Below are 21,544 nucleotides of genomic sequence, written 5' to 3' on the forward strand. Positions count from 1 at the left end.
GGTGCTATATTCTCTCAATGTAATTTCTCTAGCTCTCCTGAAGGTATTTTCACACATGGATGGTCAAATAAATGTTTCGGTGAGGGAAGAAGTGCTGAAAACTCCTATTCCTCTACCTTGCTGATGTCTTCTAATCCCTGGAGTTCTAATTCAGGGCCTCAGAATGTATATTTTTAATAAGAACATCCAGTGATTCCGAGTCATATAACCAATGAAATATATTTAAAAATATACTGGCTTACACTAAATTGCCACACATGCATAATATTGCAGTTTTCTATCTTTGCCTTTTCTATTTGACTATAATTATTTATGTTTTTCATTATTCATATCTCCTTTCAATAGCTCCCTACTGGAATCTCTTCTAGTTCACCAACTTTTTCAAGTACATACTGTGTTTGAAAACAGGTAATCATGTTACAATTATATCTAAAATAAAAATTTAAAGTCTCAGCAAAGTTTTAAGACTTCCTTAGGAACATTTCTTATTTTTGTTGAATTGTCTGTAACAAGTTAATTTTGACTTCTCAAGTGTCATTTTGACTTTTTGATTTTGTTTTATTTTACTCAGTTTCCAGTGTAGGTCAAGCTTGCTGAATACTTGACTTTGGAATTAGAAGGCATTGCTCTATACTTTTATCAAACAGATATTTGTTACTCTTAAATATTAGAGTCTATCATTGTGTGTTTTTTTGAATTATTGAATCTACTCAGTGAAACAACAAAACATGTAAACACTTTAAAGTATGTATCACACAAAACGTAATATACAATATAATCATTTAATGTTTACGCTAAGACTTCAGAAATTAGGCAGTACAATATCCTCATTAACAGATGAATAAATTATTATTCAGGAAGATTTGATAAGTTTTCCAAAGTAATAAAAACATGTCTAGACTTTCCCAACACTTTGACCACATCTCACACCACCACAGCATCTTGAGTCCCTATATCTCTTATTTATTCAACAAATATTGAAAGGTTACTGTGTTCTAGGCACTGTTATTGAACCAAAGAGAAAATATGAAGTGTAGATTTAACTGAAATAAGAGTAGCTTTATGTTCTCTAATGGTGCAAAAATTTTCTTCAAATTTATCCAGCTTTTACTGTGGAGGTAGAAAGGGTTACAAGGTCAAGAAATTTTTTTGGATATGTACATGGGCAAAATTATTTCCCAAACTAAAATTCTGCCAATTATCATTCTTTATTTGGGAACTATTATGTATTTAACTCACTGACTCAAATACATAAATTCTATGGTACTTTAGTTCCGAAAATTTTTACTATATAACTAGATAATCCTTTTATTATTTTTTGTTTTTTCTTTTGTTTTTGAAAGAGTCTCACTCTGTCACCCAGGCTGGGACAATGATGACTCACTGTAGCCTCCACCTCTCAGGCTCAAGAGATCCTCCCACCTCAGCCTTCTGAATAGCTGGGACTACAAATATGTGACACCATACTTGGCTATTTTTTTATTTTTTTAAATTTTACTTATAGAGATGTGGTCTCTATTTTGCAGACTAAGACTCCTTTACTCATCAAAGTACTTATTTAATTCATGTTTTATAATTATAATTCTACATTACTATTAACAACCATAAGTTTTAAAAATAATTTTATTTATCTATGTTTTTTAGTAAGTATCACTTACATATTCCTACCAATAGGAAAGCCATTTTTGTCTTGTTATATATCCAGCAACGTCCTGGGTGTCCACATTTATTAACATCCCGTAAAATACAAGAAGTTTCTCCTGACATTTTAAAGATTGATAGTCCAGGAATAGTCCCTATGAAAAATGCAATGATTGTAAATTCTTTGTGAAAACACTACTCTCTTAAAGATGTAATGCACACACACATAATATATATGAATGATGAATCATCATTCAAAACATATCACTTAAAATTATCTAATAATTTATTTATAGATAGGATTGTTAATCACTGGAAACAATGTGAGTTTTCAAAAACAATCCATATCCCTGTAGGTATGAAACTATTAGTAGTGTTGCATCTGTTTAGAATGTTGTACATGTTGCTATTTAAATGACATCTCAATATTTTTATTGACTTTTATGTGAAAAACTTAGGAGAAAGTACTTTAAACAGATACCAAAAGCTGATTTTGTGAAGTTAGTGTGTCTTCAAATATCTCTAATTGTGAAATTTTCAATGACTGAAAAATGAGTTTGCAAGTGTATATCTGTTATTTATCAAGACATTGAGAAAAATAACTGAAAATGCAAATACACTGGCGTGTTTATAGTAGCCCCAGATTCAGATGACCTCAGATCCAGAGGACCAGCTGTGCTGCCTGAGGGAAACCTCTACATAGTCTCAGACAAAATCTCCACAGCAACAATGATACTTTCAGCCAAAAGTGAGTGAAAAGTCACACACACACCACACACACACACACACACACATACACACACACACACACACACACACAGAGTTGCCCCCAAACACACCAGACTCAGATTCTCAGAACTAAAAACTCTGATGGTGGATCATCTTTCTTAAGCAAATATCAGGACCTTCTTGCCTAAATGACTCTTGATTCTTGCCAATGCGCATTATCTAGATTCACTACTCTTGGTGAGTGATAGTACTCTTTTTTAACTGCTCAAGTTTAAAAAAAAGTTGACTACTATTCATTTTTTCCATTTCTTACCATCTTTTTTCAATCCATCACACATCTTTGTAACATTAACTCCAAATACATTTTGGATATGTTGTTTTCTCTCTATTTGTACTACAAACCCTAGAATCTACTTTAATGTAACTGTTAGACTTCAGCAAAAGCCTCTCTTTTCTTTTCCTCCACATTTATCTCCTGTATTTTTTCTTCTATCAGCAGAGTTACCTTTCACTTTTTATTTTTTAAAATTGTTATTATTATTATTTTTAGAGACACAGTCTTGTTATATTGCCAAGGCTGGTCTCCAACTCCTGGCCTCAAGTCATCCTTCCTCCTCAGCCTCCCAAAGTGCTGGAATTACAAATATGAGCACTGTGCCTAGCCAGGGTTATCTTTTAAATGTAAATCAAATAATATCTATCATCTGCTTAAAATTACCTGGCAGAAAAACCCTAAAATATCTACAGACAATTTATGTCTATAATATTTAATATCATCTTATTCTACCCTCTTCCATTCAAAAATACATCAGCCTCACTGGCTTCCTTTCTGATGCAGGAAACTTCCTGTGTACTGACTGTTTCCTATGCTACTTCTTCCATTACAAATCTCTTACCTAGTGAATCATTATCCAAAACAAAAATATTATCTAATTTTTCCCAGTTAAAAAGCTAATTTTAATCACACATGTAGATCTAGCTACAGAATGATGTCTCTGATCCCTATCAGAGCCAAACTTAGATTTTTCTACATTTTTAAATTATATACCTTTCAGTCTTTAATCCATGAATTTAGTAAATCAGAGGTTCTAAAATGGTCATAATGTGCATTTGAAATCTAGTTTTCACTCTTTAAGAAAATCAAAGAAAATAGTACATTACCTCTCAACATTTATTTGTTCTTAGAAACAAATAAATCTTTGAAAACATTAGATTCAGTGTCTTTGGTGATGAAACATTTAAAAATGTTAGTCTAGGTTAGTGACTTCCCAAACATGCAAGCAATGTAAAGTATTACAAGTGTTTTGTATGAGCCTACCAAACCACTCGTATGAGATGATTAGTATATTTCAAATCAAATTTGTTGTCTCTTCTGATCAAATATAATATGCATATTTTATTTGATAATTTGATAATTAGAATGAGCTTTGCATTAGGTATTCCCTCTTTACATTGTCTCCTAAATTCTGCAAAGCAGCTCGCCCTTTCACTTGCTTTGTGTCATTTACTATTATTTATTTGTAATACTAAATACACATGCAGACACATACATATCAAAAAAAAATTTGATGTAATAAGAGATTGCCAAAAATCCATACCAAATATTCTCAAAATCACATAGCTTACACCCAAGGCCAGAGAACGCAGTTTGTCAGGTACAACCCTGAAAGTAAATAGCAAGGATATAATCAGCACATCATTGTTATTAGCACTAAGAAAGTATGCTAGATTCAAGGCTAATCTTTCTTTTTTTTTCTTCTGGTGCATCAGTTGTACTAAGAATCTTTAGCCAACTGGCAAAAGGACTACAACTCCCTATTTCTCCATATCCTGCCCTTTGCCAGCCAATTACAAAGGTCCTTGGTCTTCCCAAGAAGAAGGTTTTTATGGCCCAAACCCTCTTCCTCAGCTCCCATTCCTTTGCTGGAAAGACTTAGCACTAGATTTTATACTTACCGGTTTTCATTCTGTCATGTACACCCATTATTTTAGAGTTCTTTTTGCCCCTGTGAGATTCACTCTCCACATTTTTCTACCTTGCTCTCTGCCCCGGGAGGCTGAGGTAAATGGACTATATCAATGGGCTCTCTTGTCTTCTGGCTACTGATTGGGACACTTCTGAATGAGTGAGGAAAGTGAGGTCAAGATCTGTATTCAAAGACTCCCTCCCAGCAGTTACCCAGGCTGACGGTGTTCCATGGGTGAAGGAGTCCTCTCTACAGGACTCCTTTTTCCTTCCCAGCCATTGTTTCTCTTCGGGCCTGGAGTGGCAGGATACCAGAGATAAGGCACTATTACTTGGGATTCCTTACACCTTACCTACATTTTAAATAGTCACTTAATTCAACCTTACTCAAATTGTTCTAATTTGAGGTTGCCACCTCTTTCATGTTTGACCTGTGACTACTACACTCACTATTTAAAAGCTAAAATAAATGAAAAATAACTTTTCCAAATATAAAGAATGAAGATCTCAGTATTTCCTACTGATCAAACCAAGCATTTGTTTAAAAAAGAAAAAAATGTATAACTGTATATATTAGGAGTTTGGAAAATAAATAAAAATACAATTAAAAATAATCTTTGAACATTTTAAAAAGTTAAAAAATAAGAACTATATTACTAATGGGCATTTTAAATAAACTCAATACTTACTTTTTGTTTATTTGCCTTCAAACTTGAACAATAAACTATATTATGACCAATATTTCATCCAACATGATTCTATTTATAAAAATATAGCATATACACAGTATTTTGTAATATTTTGCAAAAAGTGAGGTAATTCTACCCATATTAGCCTGGTAAAAATATATATTTCTTCCTCATATATTTACTATTAGAAAAATAAAAACAAATTAACCACTGCTCAAATGATAACTAAATTTTTAAATAAAAAATAATTTACACTTTCATTATGAGCAGATTCACTAAAGAGAGTTAAAAAAAGTCATGTTTTAGAATCACACTTTAGTGTAGTTTTTTATATAAAGTGGAAATGTTGTCTAACTATAATTCAGTGTTCTCCTTTATTTAGCATAAGTAATTTTCTTTTATGTCATGTGATATTGGAGCTATGAGAAGCACATATATAGCTGACCATTATTCATAAGTATAATCATTAAGCAGTATTTATGTATCTTCAGTTTGACTGCAACCCTCTTTCTAACATACAAAACAAGATGAAAAGATTAATAATTTCCAGGATTTTCCAAAATTATTTCAGTGAATAGCACAAAAATAGCTAAGAGACATGTATACAAAACTAAGATTTTAATGAAAAACTACTGTGCTTTAACAAAAAAGCATTAAAAATTTTTAAATCTAATCTATAATAGAATAGTTAAGAATTTTTTTTATTATACTTTAAGTTTTCGGGTACATATGCACAACGTGCAGGTTAGTTACATATGTATACATGTGCCATGTTGGTGTGCTGCACCCATTAACTCGTCATTAAACATTACGTATATTTCCTAATGCTATCCCTCCCCGCTTCCCCCACCTCACAACAGTGTGTGATGATCCCCTTCCTGTGTCCATGTGTTCTCATTGTTCAATTCCCACCTATGAGTGAGAACATGTGGTGTTTGGCTTTTTGTCCTTGCGATACTTTGCTGAGAATGATGGTTTCCAGCTTCATCCATGTCCCTGCAAAGGACATGAACTCATCCTTTTTATGGCTGCATAGTATTCCATGATGTATATGTGCCACATTTTCTTAATCCAGTCTATCATTGTTGGACATGTGGCTTGGCTCCAAGTCGTTGCTATTATGAATGGTACCACAATAAACATATGTGTGCATGTGTCTTTATAGCAGCATGATTTATAATCCTTTGGGTATATACCCAGTAATGGGATGGCTGAGTCAAATGGTATTTCTAGTTCTAGATCCCTGAGGAATCGCCACACTGACTTCCACAATGGTTGAACTAGTTTACAGTCCCACCAACAGTGTAAAAGTGTTCCTATTTCTCCACATCCTCTCCAGCACCTGTTGTTTCCTGACTTTTTAATGATCGCCATTATAACTGGTGTGAGACAGTATCTCGTTGTGGTTTTGATTTGCATTTCTCTGACGGCCAGTGATGATGAGCATTTTTTCATGTGTCTTTTGGCTGCATAAATGTCTTCTTTTGAAAAGTGTCTGTTCATGTCCTTTGCCCACTTGTTGATGGGGTTGTTTGTTTTTTTCTTGTAAATCTGTTTGAGTTCATTGTAGATTCTGGATATTAGCCCATTGTCAGATGACTAGATTGCAAAAATTTTCTCCCATTCTGTAGGTTGCCTGTTCACTCTGATGGTAGTTTCTTTTGCTGTGCAGGAGCTCTTTAGTTTAATTAGATCCCATTTGTCCATTTTGGCGTTTGTTGCCATTGCTTTTGGTGTTTTAGACATGAAGTCCTTGCCCATGCCTATGTCCTGAATGGTATTGCCTAGGTTTTCTTCTAGGGTTTTTATGGTTTTAGGTCTAACATTTAAATCTTTAGTCCATCTTGAATTAATTCTTGTATAAGGTGTAAGGAAGGGATCCAGTTTCAGCTTTCTACATATGGCTAGCCAGTTTTCCCAGCACCATTTATTAAATAGGGAATCATTTCCCCACTGCTTTTTTTGGTCAGGTTTGTCAAAGATCAGATGGTTGTAGATATGTGGCATTATTTCTGAGGGCTCTGTTCTGTTCCATTGGTCTGTATCTCTGTTTTGGTACCAGTACCATGCTGTTTTGGTTACTGCAGGCTTGTAGTATAGTTTGAAGTCAGGTAGTGAGAGGCCTCCAGCTTTGTTCTTTTGGCTTAGGATTGACTTGGCAATGCAGGCTCTTTTTTGGTTCCATATGAACTCAAAAGTAGTTTTTTCCAGTTCTGTGAAGAAAGTTATTGGTAGCTTGATGGGGATGGCCTTGAATCTATAAATGACCTTGGGCAGTATGGCCATTTTCACGATATTGATTCTTCCTACCCATGAGCATGGAATGTTCTTCCACTTCTTTGTATCCTCTTTTATTTCTTTGAGCGGTGGTTTGTAGTTCTCCTTGAAGAGGTCCTTCACATCCCTTGTAAGTTGGATTCCTAGGTATTTTATTGTCTTTGAAGCAATTGTGAATGGGAGTTCACTCATGATTTGGCTCTCTGTTTGTCTGTTATTGGCGTATAAGAATCCTTGTGATTTTTGCACATTGATTTTGTATCCTGAGACTTTGCTGAAGTTGCTTATCAGCTTAAGGAGATTTTGGGCTGAGACGATGGGGTTTTCTAGATATACAATCATGTTATCTGCAAACAGGGACAATTTGACTTCTTCTTTTCCTAATTGAATACCCTTTATTTCTTTCTCCTGCCTGGTTTCCCTGGCCAGAACGTCCAACACTATGTTGAATAGGAGTGGTGAGAGAGGGCATCCCTGTCTTGTGCCAGTTTTCAAAGGGAATGCTTCCAGTTTTTGCCCATTCAGTATGCTATTGGCTGTGGGTTTGTCATAGATAGCTCTTATTATTTTCAGATACATCCCATCAATACCTAATTTATTGAGAGTTTTTAGCATGAAGGGTTGTTGAATTTTGTCAAAGGCCTTTTCTGCATCTATTGAGATAATCATGTGGCTTTTGTCATTGGTTCTGTTTATATGCTGGATTACGTTTATTGAATTTCGTATGTTGAACCAGCCTTGCATCCCAGTGATGAAGCCCACTTGATCATGGTGGATAAGCGTTTTGATGTGCTGCTGGATTCGGTTTGCCAGTATTTTACTGAGGATTTTTGCATCGAAGTTCATCAAGGATATTGGTCTAAAATTCTCTTTTTTTGTTGTGTCTCTGCCAAGCTTTGGTAGCAGGATGATGCTGGCCTCATAAAATGAGTTAGGGAGGATTCCCCATTTTTCTATTGACTGGAATAGTTTCAGAAGGAATGGTACCAGCTCCTCTTTGTACCTCTGGTAGAATTTGGCTGTGAATCCATCTGGTCCTGGACTTTTTTTGGTTGGTAACGTATTAATTATTGCCTCAATTTCAGAACCTGTTATTGGTTTATTCGGAGATTCAACTTCTTCTTTGTTTAGTCTTGGGAGGGTGTATGTGTTGAGGAATTTATCCATTTCTTCTAGATTTTCTAGTTTATTTGCTTAGAGGTGTTTCTAGTATTCTCTGATGGTAGATTGTATTTCTGCGGGATCGGTGGTGATATCCCCTTTACCATTTTTTTATTGTGTCTATTTTATTCTTCTCTCTTTTCTTCTTTATTAGTCTTGCTAGTGGTCTATCAGTTTTGTTGATCTTTTCAAAAACACCAGCTCCTGGATTCATTGATTTTTTGAAGGGTTTTTTGTGTCTCTATTTCCTTCAGTTCTGCTCTGATCTTAATTATTTCTTGCCTTCTGCTAGCTTTTGAATGTGTTTGCTCTTGCTTTTCTAGTTCTTTTAATTGTGATGTTAGGATGTCAATTTTAGATCTTTCCTGCTTTCTCTTGTGGGCATTTAGTGCTATAAATTTCCCTCTACACACTGCTTTGAATGTGTCCCAGAGATTCTGGTATGTTGTGTCTTTGATCTCATTGGTTTCAAAGAACATCTTTATTTCTGCCTTCATTTCATTATGTACCCAATAGTCATTCAGGAGCAGGTTGTTCAGTTTCCATGTAGTTGAGCAGTTTTCAGTGAGTTTCTTAATCCTGAGTTGTAGTTTGATTGCACTGTGGTCTGAGAGACAGTTTGTTATAATTTCTGTTCTTTTACATTTGCTGAGGAGTGCTTTAGTTCCAACTATGTGGTCAATTTTGGAATAGGTGTGGTGTGGTGCTGAAAAGAATGTATATTCTGTTGATTTGTGGTAGAGAGCTCTGTAGATGTCTATTAGGTCCGCTTGGTGCAGAACTGAGTTCAATTCCTGGATATCCTTGTCAACTTTCTGTCTCATTGACCTGTCTAATGTTGACAGTGAGGTGTTAAAGTCTCTCATTTTTATTGTGTGGGAGTCTAAGTCTGTTTGTAGGTCTCTAAGGACTTGTTTTATGAATCTGGGTGCTCCTGTATTGGGTGCATATATATTTAGGATAGTTAGCTCTTCCTGTTGAATCGATCCCTTTACCATTATGTAATGGCCTTCTTTGTCTCTTTTGATCTTTGTTGGTTTAAAGTCTCTTTTATCAGAGACTAGGATTGCAACCCCTGCTTTTTTTTGTTTTCCATTTGCTTGGTAGATCTTCCTCCACCCCTTTATTTTGAGCCTATGTGTGTCTGCACGTGAGATGGGTTCCCTGAATACAGCACACTGATGGGTCTTGACTCTTTATCCAATGTGCCAGTCTGTGTCTTTTAATTGGAGCATTTAGCCCATTTACATTTAAGGTTAATATTGTTATGTGTGAATTTGATCCTGACATTATGATGTTAGCTGGTTATTTTGCTCATTAGTTGATGCAGTTTCTTCCTAGCCTCGATGGTCTTTACAATTTGGCATGTTTTTGCAGTGGCTGGTACCGGTTGTTCCTTTCCATGTTGAGTGCTTCTTTCCGGAGCTCTTTTAGGGCAGGCCTGGTGGTGACAAAGTCTCTCAGCATTTGCTTGTCTGTAAAGGATTTTATTTCTCCTTCACTTATGAAGCTTAGTTTGGCTGGATATGAAATTCTGGATTGAAAATTCTTTTCTGTAAGAATGTTGAATATTGGCCCCCACTCTCTTCTGGCTTGTAGAGTTTCTGCCGAGAGATCAGCTGTTAGTCTGATGGGCTTCCCTTTGTGAGTAACCCGACCTTTCTCTCTGGCTGCCCTTAACATTTTTTCCTTCATTTCAACTTTGGTGAATCTGATAATTATGTGTCTTGGAGTTGCTCTTCTCGAGGAGTATCTTTGTGGTGTTCTCTGCATTTCCTGAATTTGAATGTTGGCCTGCCTTGCTAGATTGGGGAAGTTTTCCTGGATAATATCCTGCAGAGTGTTTTCCAACTTGGTTACATTCTCCCTGTCACTTTCAGGTACACCAATCAGACGTAGATTTGGTCTTTTCACATAGTCCCATATTTATTGGAGGATTTGTTCATTTCTTTTTATTCTGTTTTCTCTGAACTTATCTTCTTGCTTCATTTCATTCATTCAACCTCCATCACTGATACCCTTTCTTCCAGTTGATCGAATCAGCTACTGAGGCTTGTGCTTTTGTCATGTAGTTCTCGTGCCTTGGTTTTCAGCTCCATCAGGTCCTTTAAGGACTTCTCTGCCTTGGTTATTCTAGTTAGCCATTAGTCTAATTTTTTTTCAAGGTTTTTAACTTCTTTGCCATGGGTTTGAACTTCCTCCTTTAGCTCGGAGTAGTTTGATCATCTGAAGCCTTCTTCTCTCATGTCGTCAAAGTCATTCTCCGTCCAGCTTTGTTCCGTTGCTGGTGCGGAGCTGCGTTCCTTTGGAGGAGGAGAGGCACTCTGATTTTTAGAGTTTCCAGTTTTTCTGCTCTGTTTTTTCCCCATCTTTGTGGTTTTATCTGCCTTTGGTCTTTGATGATGATGACGTACAGATGGGGTTTTGGTGTAGATGTCCTTTTTGTTTGTAGTTTTCCTTCTAACAGTCAGGACCCACAGCTGCAAGTCTGTTGGAGTTTGCCAGAGTTCCACTCCAGACCCTGTTTGTGTGGGTATCAGCAGTGGAGGCTGCAGAACAGCGAATATTGGTGAACAGCAAATGTTGCTGCCTGATCATTCCTCTGGAAGTTTTGTCTCAGAGGAGTACCCGGCTGTGTGAGGTGTCAGTCTGCCCCTACTGGGGGATGCCTCCCAGTTAGGCTACTCGGGGGTCAGGGACCCACTTGAGGAGGCAGTCTGTCTGTTCTCAGATCTCCAGCTGTGTGCTGGGAGAACCACCACTCTCTTCAAAGCTGTCAGACAGGGACATTTAAGTCTGCAGAGTTTTCTGCTGCCTTTTGTTTGGCTATGCCCTGTCCCCAGAAGTGGAGTCTACAAAGGCAGGAAGGCCTCCTTGAGCTGCGGTGGGCTCCACCCAGTTCGAGCTTCCCTGCCGCTTTGTTTACCTACTCAAGCCTCGGCAATGGTAGACACCCCTCCCCCAGCCTCGCTGCCACCTTGCAGTTTGATCTCAGACTGCTGTGCTAGCAATGAGTGAGGCTCCGTGGGCATAGGACCCTCTGAGCCAGGTGCAGGATATAATCTCCTGGTGTGCCGTTTGCTAAGACCATTGGAAAAGCACAGTATTAGGGTGGGAGTGACCCAATTTTCCACGTGCCATCTGTCACCCATTTCTTTGACTAGGAAAGTGAATTCCCTGACCCCTTGTGCATCCCGGGTGAGGTGATGCCTCTTCCTGCTTCGGCTCATGCTCAGTGCACTGCACCCACTGTCTTGCACCCACTGTCTGACACTCCCCAGTGAGATGAACCCGGTACCTCAGTTGTAAAGGCAGAAATCACCCATCTTCTGCATCGCTCATGCTGGGAGCTGTAGACTGGAACTGTTCCTATTTGGCCATCTTGGCTCCACCCCCCTATTTTTTTTCAGAGTCTCACTCTGGCACACAGGCTGGAATGCAGTGGCATGAATCTTGGCTCATCGCAGCCTCCGCCCTGAGTTCAGGCGATTCTCCTGCCTCAGCCTTCCGAGTAGCTGGGACTACAGGCCCTCATCACCCCACCTGGCTAATTTTTGTATTTTTAGTAGAGACAGGTTTCACCATGTTGGCCAGGCTGATCTCGAATTCCTGACCTCAAGTGATCCATCCACAATAGCCTCCCAAAGTGCTGGGATTATAGGCATGAGCCACTGTGCCTGGCCACCACTACTAAATTCTAAGTGTTTTCCTTTTTCTCCAGGTTTTCCCCTCAGCTCCATCTTTCACAGTCTTTTCAAAGCATTCTATCTAAAATGCCATCTGATCACTTGCACTCCTGAGGTTTGCAGTTTTCAGTGGTTCCCAGGTCTGTACACAGAATAACAACATTCACGTTAACATGGCAAAGAAGGTCGTGTTAATGTGAATTGGGCCCTTACCTAGCTCAGATCTCTTTGTCTCATTCATCATCATGCTATCCTGTGATAGCAAACTTTTTGCCAGGATATTTCACACATTTTTTGGCTTCACTTTCACTGCTCACATTTCCTGCTAATGTCTTGTCCCCTGCCTGCTTGTATTATGAGAAATCATTTATCCTTATAACTCATTTTATGGAATAGATCTTACAATACTTCCAAATCAACTCAGATAGAAATTACCATTCTCCTCTCTTTGTTTCCTGGTCAGCCTATGCAGGCTTTCCATGCCTTAAAGTTTTTTGTTAGCGTCTTGAAAAAAAAAAATTGAAAATAACAAAAAAATTATTCTGCACTATGATGCAAATGAATATTAAATGGATTTCATATATTTAGGAAGAATACACAAATAATAAATGTTGATTTTGTTTAGAATAATAATAATTATATTATGAAATTCTAAAAGTTATTATGCTCCTTTGTTGATGACACTCATGCTTTCTCATAGTCAAATTAAGCAATACGGATGTAAATAGTTAATAAATTCCTATAACCAATTATAATGAGTCAACATTATAATCAAATCTGTGTCAAAGTTAATATTTTTTCCTATATTTATAACGTTTCTATGTGTGTTAAATTGGGTAAATATACTGTTTTAAGTTAAACAATGTGATTTTTACATACTCTATGCAAATAAACTAGCTAAAAGAGAACTAATTATACACATGAATTGTGGCAATTTAACAACTTTCCCTCTGCATTTGCTACCATGAAACACAGAGTAAATTATTTGCTACAACATTCTAAAATCTTTCCAAAATTACTTTTCTTATATATTAAATAAACAATAATAATGAATAATATATACATACCGTGTGATGGCCAAGATGATTGGTACACCAGAAAAACCAGAAAATATAAGTGTAGAGAAGATAAAAGCAATGAACAAAGGTAATTTATAGCACTTTGCATCACATTTCCCAGGTCTGGCATCAATAAAATCACCTTCCGCATCTGCAGTTATTAATCCTTCTTTAATGCAGGAACAACTGTAGTACATCTGTGAGTATTGAAGACAGGAAACAGTCTTTCAGAAAAATAGTCATAAACAAAAGTTCTTATCGTAAAATAAAAATTAAATCAATAACCGCAAGGAGACACATTAGCTTTATTTCAAAATATCTTTATATGAAGCCTGCTATGTATTATTTAGAAATTAAACATTAATGATAAATCCAAGGTATTTTACATGGCAAAAAAATCTGTGTGTGTGTGTGTGTGTGTGTGTGGGTGTGGGTGTGGGTGTGTGTGTGTGTAATTATAATTACTTAGGAAGAGTTCTGTTAATTTAAGAAATTTTCTTCAAAATATTTATGTTCAAATTCATAACAAATTGTTAGATATATAAATTGAGGGAAATTAAAAATAATGTAATGAAAAAATGGAACTTTAGCTGAGATTTAAAATATGGACAGTTACCCAATTGTGACAGGCTTTGAAACCATACTAAAAAGACTTTATTTTGTATGTAATAATGACAGGGCTGCTATCCATTTGGGACAACAGACACAATACCTAGAATCTGTAACATATTCAGGACCACATAAAATATTTTAATTTTAAAGCATTTTAAAATCAAAGAAAAAAATTAGTATAATAATAAATTATATAAATGAATATATAATGATGAATCCAGCTTGGATTGTATTTTTTTCACACCAATGTGGTGTAGATAAAATAATTTCTTTATCATTATTAATTTTTTAGTGAAGAAAAGAGAGCACAAAGGCAAAAGTGTCTAGAGCCAATGGAATTCATACTTTAGCCCTGAATGGAAAGCCAATGAGAATTTGGAGTTGTGGTTGTAGGGTGGATAATTTAAGGCAGATGAATTGGTGACATTTTCTAAGGAGAATTAAACAGAGTTTAAAGATGCAGAGACCAGTTCGCAATTTATTACTTTATTGGAAATATTCTAAACTACAAAATAATAATAAGAAAAGAACAATACAATAAATTTTGAAATTGTGAAATTTTGAAAGAAATATTGAATTAGATTTTACTGGTGAAAAAATAAGAGAAATTAAACATAACTTGAATCTGGGTGATTCAGAAAATTATAATTCAGACAAATTTATGTCAGTTTAGTGGGTGAAGTTGCTGAGAGGTTAATAAATATGTTAAATAATATAAATACCCAAATATCCACATATCAATTCCTTCATTCCACCAAATATTTTTTTGAGTGCCTATATGCCATTCATCAATCTAGGTTTTGGGAAAACACAGTAAACAATACTATAGAAACCACTGTTCCATGTAGAAAACTTTCTATTTGGGGAGACAGGACGTTTAAGAAAAAAGGAACTTGAGTATTTAATGACAAGTGCTATTGAGAAAATAATAAAACAAGGAAAAGTACAGGGAATATTGGGGGGGCTATAGGACAATACTTAACATGATCAGACAATGTTTCCATGATGAGCTGAGATCTGAAAAAGGCAAGTGAGTGGACCACATGGTTATCTAAAAGAAATATGTTTCAAGTAAAAAAAAGGAACAGTAATTGAAAAGCCTTGTGGTAGGGCTCGTTTGAAAAGTTGAAAGAAAAACAAGAAAAGAATAGGCTGGATCAGAATGAACATGAAGGCTACTAAGAGAAAACAAAATCAGGGTGGTAGGAAAAGGGAGGATTATACAGCTATTGGGTGGCAATTGCAAGAGCAATGTAAAGAACTTTGGTTATTATTTCTAGTGATGTGAAGTCATTGGATGGATATATAAATGACATATTTTAAAAGATCATTGTGATTGCTATATTGAGACTTTTGAAATATGTAGGCAAGGGTAAAAGCAGTTAAAACAGTTAAAAGTGTATAAAATAAAGTACAAAACAATAGTGCTTGAGAGGCAAGGGTGGTAATCAGAGAAAATGAAAATGGCCAAATTCAGTGTTTACTTTGAAAATAGGTTTGAAAGGATTTGCTGAAGGACTCTAGAGTGAAAATGGTCACCAGAAAGAAAAGGTCATATGGGGAAGGACTTCCTAAGAGAAACTATGACTTTTAGTCAAGAGAGGCAGTCAGTCATCCACAGCTCAGGGAAAGAATCAAGAAAATAAACACCATGATTTCACTTGTTTTCCCTGTCTTCCTGATTTCCTATTAGGACTCCTTATCATCTTAACCCAGTCCAAAGCCAGAGGGCAAAGGAGCTTTCATCCTATAATTCAATCTTCTGGGATATTGAGGAGGGTAGAGAAAGGTAAAAAATGAATCTGGAGGACAGACAAAAGATATTTAGCACAACAAATAGTTGTAGGCCATACAACCTTTTAGCCATACAAGATGGCTAAAAGGAGAAATAAAAAATAAAACGAAGGGTTCATGAACAGATTATGGAATCAGAAGATATTGGGCTCTAAAAGGGTTGAAGAACTAAGGAGTCCATGTACTAGAGAAAGTGAGTTGAAAGAAAGGAAGTTGTAGGTCAATAGTAGAATAATTGAAATTGAGATCATGAAATGAGTAAAGTTATAGTAAAGGCCTAGGGTATGACCATAGAAGGACATTGCATGAGGTGGGGTGGAAACAAGATTACCAGGAAAGAATATGTTAAGGAATTATAGGGTTAGAGTATTAGAAAGAGCCTCAAGATGAATTTCAAGATTACTAACCACTGTATTAGAAAGAATGCCAGTGAACCAGGGCCTAAAATCCTCAAGGAATGGGAGGAAGAATTCTTGAGTCTGAAAATGACTGTAATAAAAAGGATAGTAGAAGTAATGTCTGCTGAAGTAAGTTTCAGTGATGGAGAATTGGGAAAAAGTAAAGGGAAAATGGTCTAAAAGTACTAATGAGTGTCTTAACTCACTTTGTGTTGCTATAACAGAATGCCACAGACTGAGTAATTTATTTCTCATAATTCTGAAGGCTGGCAAGTCTAATATGAAAGTGGTGGCATCTAGTGAGGGCCTTTGTGCTGCATCATCTCATGGCAGAAGGCAAAATGGTAAGAGAACAGGAGCACAAGAGAGGGCCAAACTGTTTTTATAGCAACCCACAATCACAATAACAAACCCGCTCCTGCAATAATAACATTAATCTCTTGATGAGGGCAAAGTCTTCATGGCCTAATCAACTCTTAATGATCCTACCTGTTAATACCATCACAATGACATTACATTTCAATGACTTTTTCCTCATTTAAATTGGAACACCATGATAAAATTTATAAAATATCAACTTTTGCAAATGGCTTGCAAGCCACTGTTAATTACTATATAATGTTAGTTTCTAAGTTACTAATATAGACCCACAGTCCTCTACACACAATTTTCAAGTCCAGAGAACTCTGAAAACCAAAGAGTTTTCTTTGTAGCTTAATTGATGAAAAAATATGACCTAGAACAATGTAAAGCCATTTAATGTTTTCATTTATCTCTCTAAATGAGAATATCACAAGTGTTGGCATAGAAATATCAATGTTTGATTACAGTTGCTGCTCTGCTGAGTGTGGAATATGATATACAATGAATATGTACTATATTTCTTTTTAAAATCCAACAATTGAGATATTTGAATGCAAGAATTTTGGATAAAAGCTTGTGAGCCTTGAACAGGAGTATTTTTCTTACCCAAATGTACTGTCTCAGCTGAGAGGACATGATTAGTCTCTACACAGTTACGAGAGCATCGTAATGGTAATGAAAGTACAGTGCTAACTTAAACTTAATTACTTTTCATTATAAAAATAATTCATGACCACTGAAAATATTTTTAAGATATAGAAAAATGAAAAAAGTAAAAATAGTCAAGTCCCCAAAGATGGCTATTATCTTAAAGTATTTTTTTTCATTTTCTAAGATATCATGTTAAAAGAACAAAGTGCATAAAATATGTATAATATGCTCCCATTTGTATAGAAAAGACTCTATATGCTTTAACATGTGTATTTCTATAATGATGCATAAAAATAGACGGTAAAATTTGTTGCTTCTGAATATAAGCACAAGGTATCAATGGCCTGTGATAGAAAGGAGGCATATTTCACAGTACAGCTTAAACTATTTGAATTATTTAACATGAAAAACTACTACTTTATCCAAAAAAGGTATAAATTTAAAGTAACCTTTTAATGATTATTCATCTGACAAATATTTATTAAGCATCTGCAAAGAAACAGGCAGTAATCTAGATACTGCAAATAACGGTGAACCAAAGAGACAAATTTCCTAACAAGCACAGCATATAATCAAGCTTTTTAATTGAATTTTATGTTATACATATGCTTTTTTCCTATTTTTCTACTTATTTTTTCTAATTATTTTTCTACTTTTTATTTTTCTTATTTTTTGACTAGTCATCTCTGAAAAGTTCATATTATTCTTTCAAGTACATACAACACCATTTACATAAACTCATTCCTATAACTTGCCAATTTATTCCCTTCTGAGTTTTAAAATATTACTTAGATGTACAATATCTATTTTATTTTCTTGGAATTGAGACTCACTACTGAAAATACTGCATCTAAGAACATCAGCATTTTAAAGGCTGTTTGGTATGTATTCCCAAATTGCTTAAGAATACATTTTAGGCTGGGTGCGGTGGCTCATGCCTGTAATCCCAGCACTTTAGGACACTGAGGCAGGCAGATCACAAGGTCAGGAGATCGAGACCATCCTGGCTAACATGGTGAAACCCCATCTCTACTAAAAATACAAAAAATTAGCCAGGTGTGGTGGCGGGCACCTGTCGTCCCAGCTACTTGGGAGGCTGAGGCAGGAGAATGGCGTGAACCGTGGAGGCAGAGCTTGCAGGGAGCCAAGATCATGCCACTGCTGCACCACTATACTCCAGCCTGGGTGATGGAGCAAGACTCCATATCAAAAAGAAAAAAAAAAGAATATATTTTAAAAGTTTATAACACCAGAAACATATAAGATTATGTGTTAATTTGAACTATCAACATATTTTAATTTATCAAATTAAAAAGAGAAGAGAGTATCTCTGTGTTGTTTTTATTTATGTTTTAATTTTAGAGTTAAATGTTAATTTCATAAACTTTGTATTACTATAATGGATTTATGTACAAAATGTTAGTATAAAATGTTAGACTAATAGAGGCATAAAAAATTCAAGTTTTGTGGGAGAACACTAGAGAATGTATACCTGTGCTCTATTACCTATACAGTAAAGAGGCAACTACTCAACTGGCATCACAGAAATTAAACCAAGGAGCAGGGATGAAAAGAGAGAAGTAAGTTCTACATTTGATGAAACAATAAAACAGCCACAACTTTAATTCAAAACATATGAAAATTGTGCCTAAATAAAAAGAAAATACACATACCTCCATACACTGGAGGTATCTCACAGAATTCTCCAACATGGCAACATGAATTTAAAAGCCAAAATATTTATTGTATTATTATTTGTTATACAATTTTACAGCATTTAAAATAATTAGTGAGAGTACCTTTTCTCACATGATTTAAGTCCTCCAAGTCTCATCCTCCAACTGATTACAAATAAAAACTCTGGTTAAAATATACAGAAAGTATCTACCTGTAGAAGTTCTAAATGAAAGAAAAGCAGCTGAATTGTGAAGGAGAAGAGAAAGATATTGGGGCAGAAAAAGGCATTTAAATTGAAAATTGCTGAAAACTACTCAGATTTGGTGAAAATATAAATTTATGGATTCAAGAAGTTCAGTGAATTTCAAACAGGATAAACTCAAAGAAAACCAAACCATCACACTAATGAAAAGCAAAATTAAAAAAAAAAATACTGAAAATAGCTAGATTAAACAATATATATTATATACAAGTAAATCAATTATTTGAATCACCATAGATATATCATCAGAAACCATGGATGCTGGAAGACAGAGAAGCACCATATTTACAGTGTTGAAAGAAAATAATGATCACCCCAGAATTCAATGTCTAGTGAAAATATCCTTCAGGAATGAAGGCAAGACAAAGATATTTTAAGTTGAAAGAATACTAAAAGGATGTCACCAGCCTACCTGCTTTACAAGAAATGCCAAAATAAGTTCTTCAAACTTAAGGTAAATGATGCTGAGTGAAACTCGCGTCTTCATGAATGATGAATATTAAATTTCTGAGTAAATATAAGACTGTATTATTTTCATATGATATTTTAAGTATGATTTTTTTAAACAAGTCATAATATTATCTATCACAAATTTGAATATATGTATAGCTATAAGACATGTTACAACTGCAACATAAATGTTACTGGGGAAAAGTAAAGGTACATATATGGTGAGTTTTATAACTATATGGTGAGTTTTATATTACACTATGTGCTATGATATTAATTCTAAATAGACTGTGAAATGTTATATAATCTAAGAGCCATTCAATTAAAAATCAATTCAAAGAGATAAAACAAAAAGTCAAGGTATACTAAAATGAAATAGCAAAGTGTATTCAATTCCAATAATAAAATGGGCAGGTAGATCTAAACTCAGCCATATTGATAACTCTATTAAATGTAAATAATTTTGGAACTCCAATTAAAAGACAGAATAACAGATTGGAGAAAAGGTAAACCCATACTTACTTTATGCTGGCTACAGGCGACAGTCTAAACATAAAGACAGGTGGAAAACAAAAGGATAGAAATAAAATACACCATAAAAATAGCAAAATAATGCTATAATAATGATTTAATATCATGCAAAATACACTTCAAGACAAAGAATATTATTATCAGAGATGAAAAGAGACATTTTAGAAAGATAAATGAATAATTCATCAAAAAGATGTGACAACTATTAATATGTAGGCATATGACAGACCCTACACATTAATACACAACACAAAAATAAAAAGAGAAATAGACAATTATACAATTATATTAGATCTTTTTCATAAACAGTGTTCAGAATTTAATACAACATTATAAGCCATACAAAGTGACAAGAAAATTTGGCTTAAAATTAGAGAAAAATAAACAATATAAGTAGATTCATAGGTGAACTGGATAGCAGAGTTAATAGTAAGAATGTTAAAATAGTTATGATTAATGTGTTCCAGAGAGTACAGGAGACAAATGAATCACATAGCTTAAATTATGTAGAATTTCACCAGAGATTTGTATTCTAAAAAAAGCCATTAATACTAGAACTAAAAAATACAAGTGAAATTAGAACCTCAGAAAATGGGTTTAACAGCAGAGCAGACACTGCAGAATAGAGGCTTAGTAACTGGAAGATAGATGAACAGAAACTATCTATATTTAAATAAACAGATGAAAGGGGATACAAAAGAGAAAAAGTAGCAAAAGATTGTGGAACAGAAGTAGAAATGACTATTTGTAGTCTGGGTTAAGCAGAATTCCAAAACAGCACCCAAGATTCTCTCCCTCTGTTGTGTATATCCTTCATAATCCCTAGGATTGTAAGTTGATAAGGAAGTAAAAGGCATGACTCAGCTCTGTAGGTGGGGGCTCAAACATTGGACCAAATGGAAGACTAGCTAAAACAGGGACAGGGTGAAGCAGCTTTCCATAAGACATGTCCACCAGTGTGCCATGTCAGCTTGCCATTGCCATGGCAACAATAGGAGTTACCACCCCTTTCCATGGCAATGACCCAATAACCCATTACCCCCCACCTTTTTCTAGAAATTTCTGTATAATCTGCCCCTTAATTTGCATGTAATGAAAGTGGATATAAATATACCTGCAGACCGGCCTCTGAGCTGTTACTGTGGGCACATTGCCTATTGGGTACTGCTGCACAAGGAGCAGTACCTCTCTGCTGCTACTGTATACCAGTGCTTCAATAAAAGTTGCTGTGTAATACCAACCCTGAATGATGCTCTTGAATTCTTTCCTGGGCAAGGCCAAGAAACTTCCTGGGCTAAGCCCCAGTTTGGGAGCTCATCTGCCTGCATCAATCGGTTTTACTCAATTATATTCTATGGCATAGTTTACTTTAAGAAAGAAAGACTATCTTGGATAAACCTGATCTAATTAGGTGAGGCTTAAAATGTACTGGGCTCCTCTTGAAATCAGAGATACAAAATATGCAATGTAAGGGAGATTCTCTGTTGCTAACACTGAAGACGGAGGCAGTCATATTTGAAAGAATGTGGGTGGCCTGTGAAAGCTAATACTGGCCTCCAACATACAGCTAGCAAAAAAATTAGAGCCTTGTTTTTTTAA

At 35.3% G+C, this 21,544-nt stretch overlaps 1 protein-coding gene across 3 annotated transcripts in view; it reads right to left on the bottom strand.

The window, feature by feature from the left end:
* SLCO6A1 (solute carrier organic anion transporter family member 6A1) overlaps positions 1-21,544 on the bottom strand; it is a 128,285-nt gene that overhangs the window by 14,091 nt on the left and 92,650 nt on the right. For all 3 annotated transcript variants that reach the window (XM_055299091.1, XM_055299089.1, XM_055299090.1), the window contains 3 exons: positions 13,217-13,404; positions 3,969-4,033; positions 1,659-1,796 (listed from right to left, as the gene is read on the bottom strand). In XM_055299091.1, the coding sequence (XP_055155066.1) occupies positions 1,659-1,796; positions 3,969-4,033; positions 13,217-13,404 (391 nt within the window). The remainder of the gene's footprint in view (positions 1-1,658; positions 1,797-3,968; positions 4,034-13,216; positions 13,405-21,544) is intronic.

Source organism: Symphalangus syndactylus, chromosome 11, assembly GCF_028878055.3.
Source record: "Symphalangus syndactylus isolate Jambi chromosome 11, NHGRI_mSymSyn1-v2.1_pri, whole genome shotgun sequence".
NCBI lineage: Eukaryota > Metazoa > Chordata > Mammalia > Primates > Hylobatidae > Symphalangus > Symphalangus syndactylus.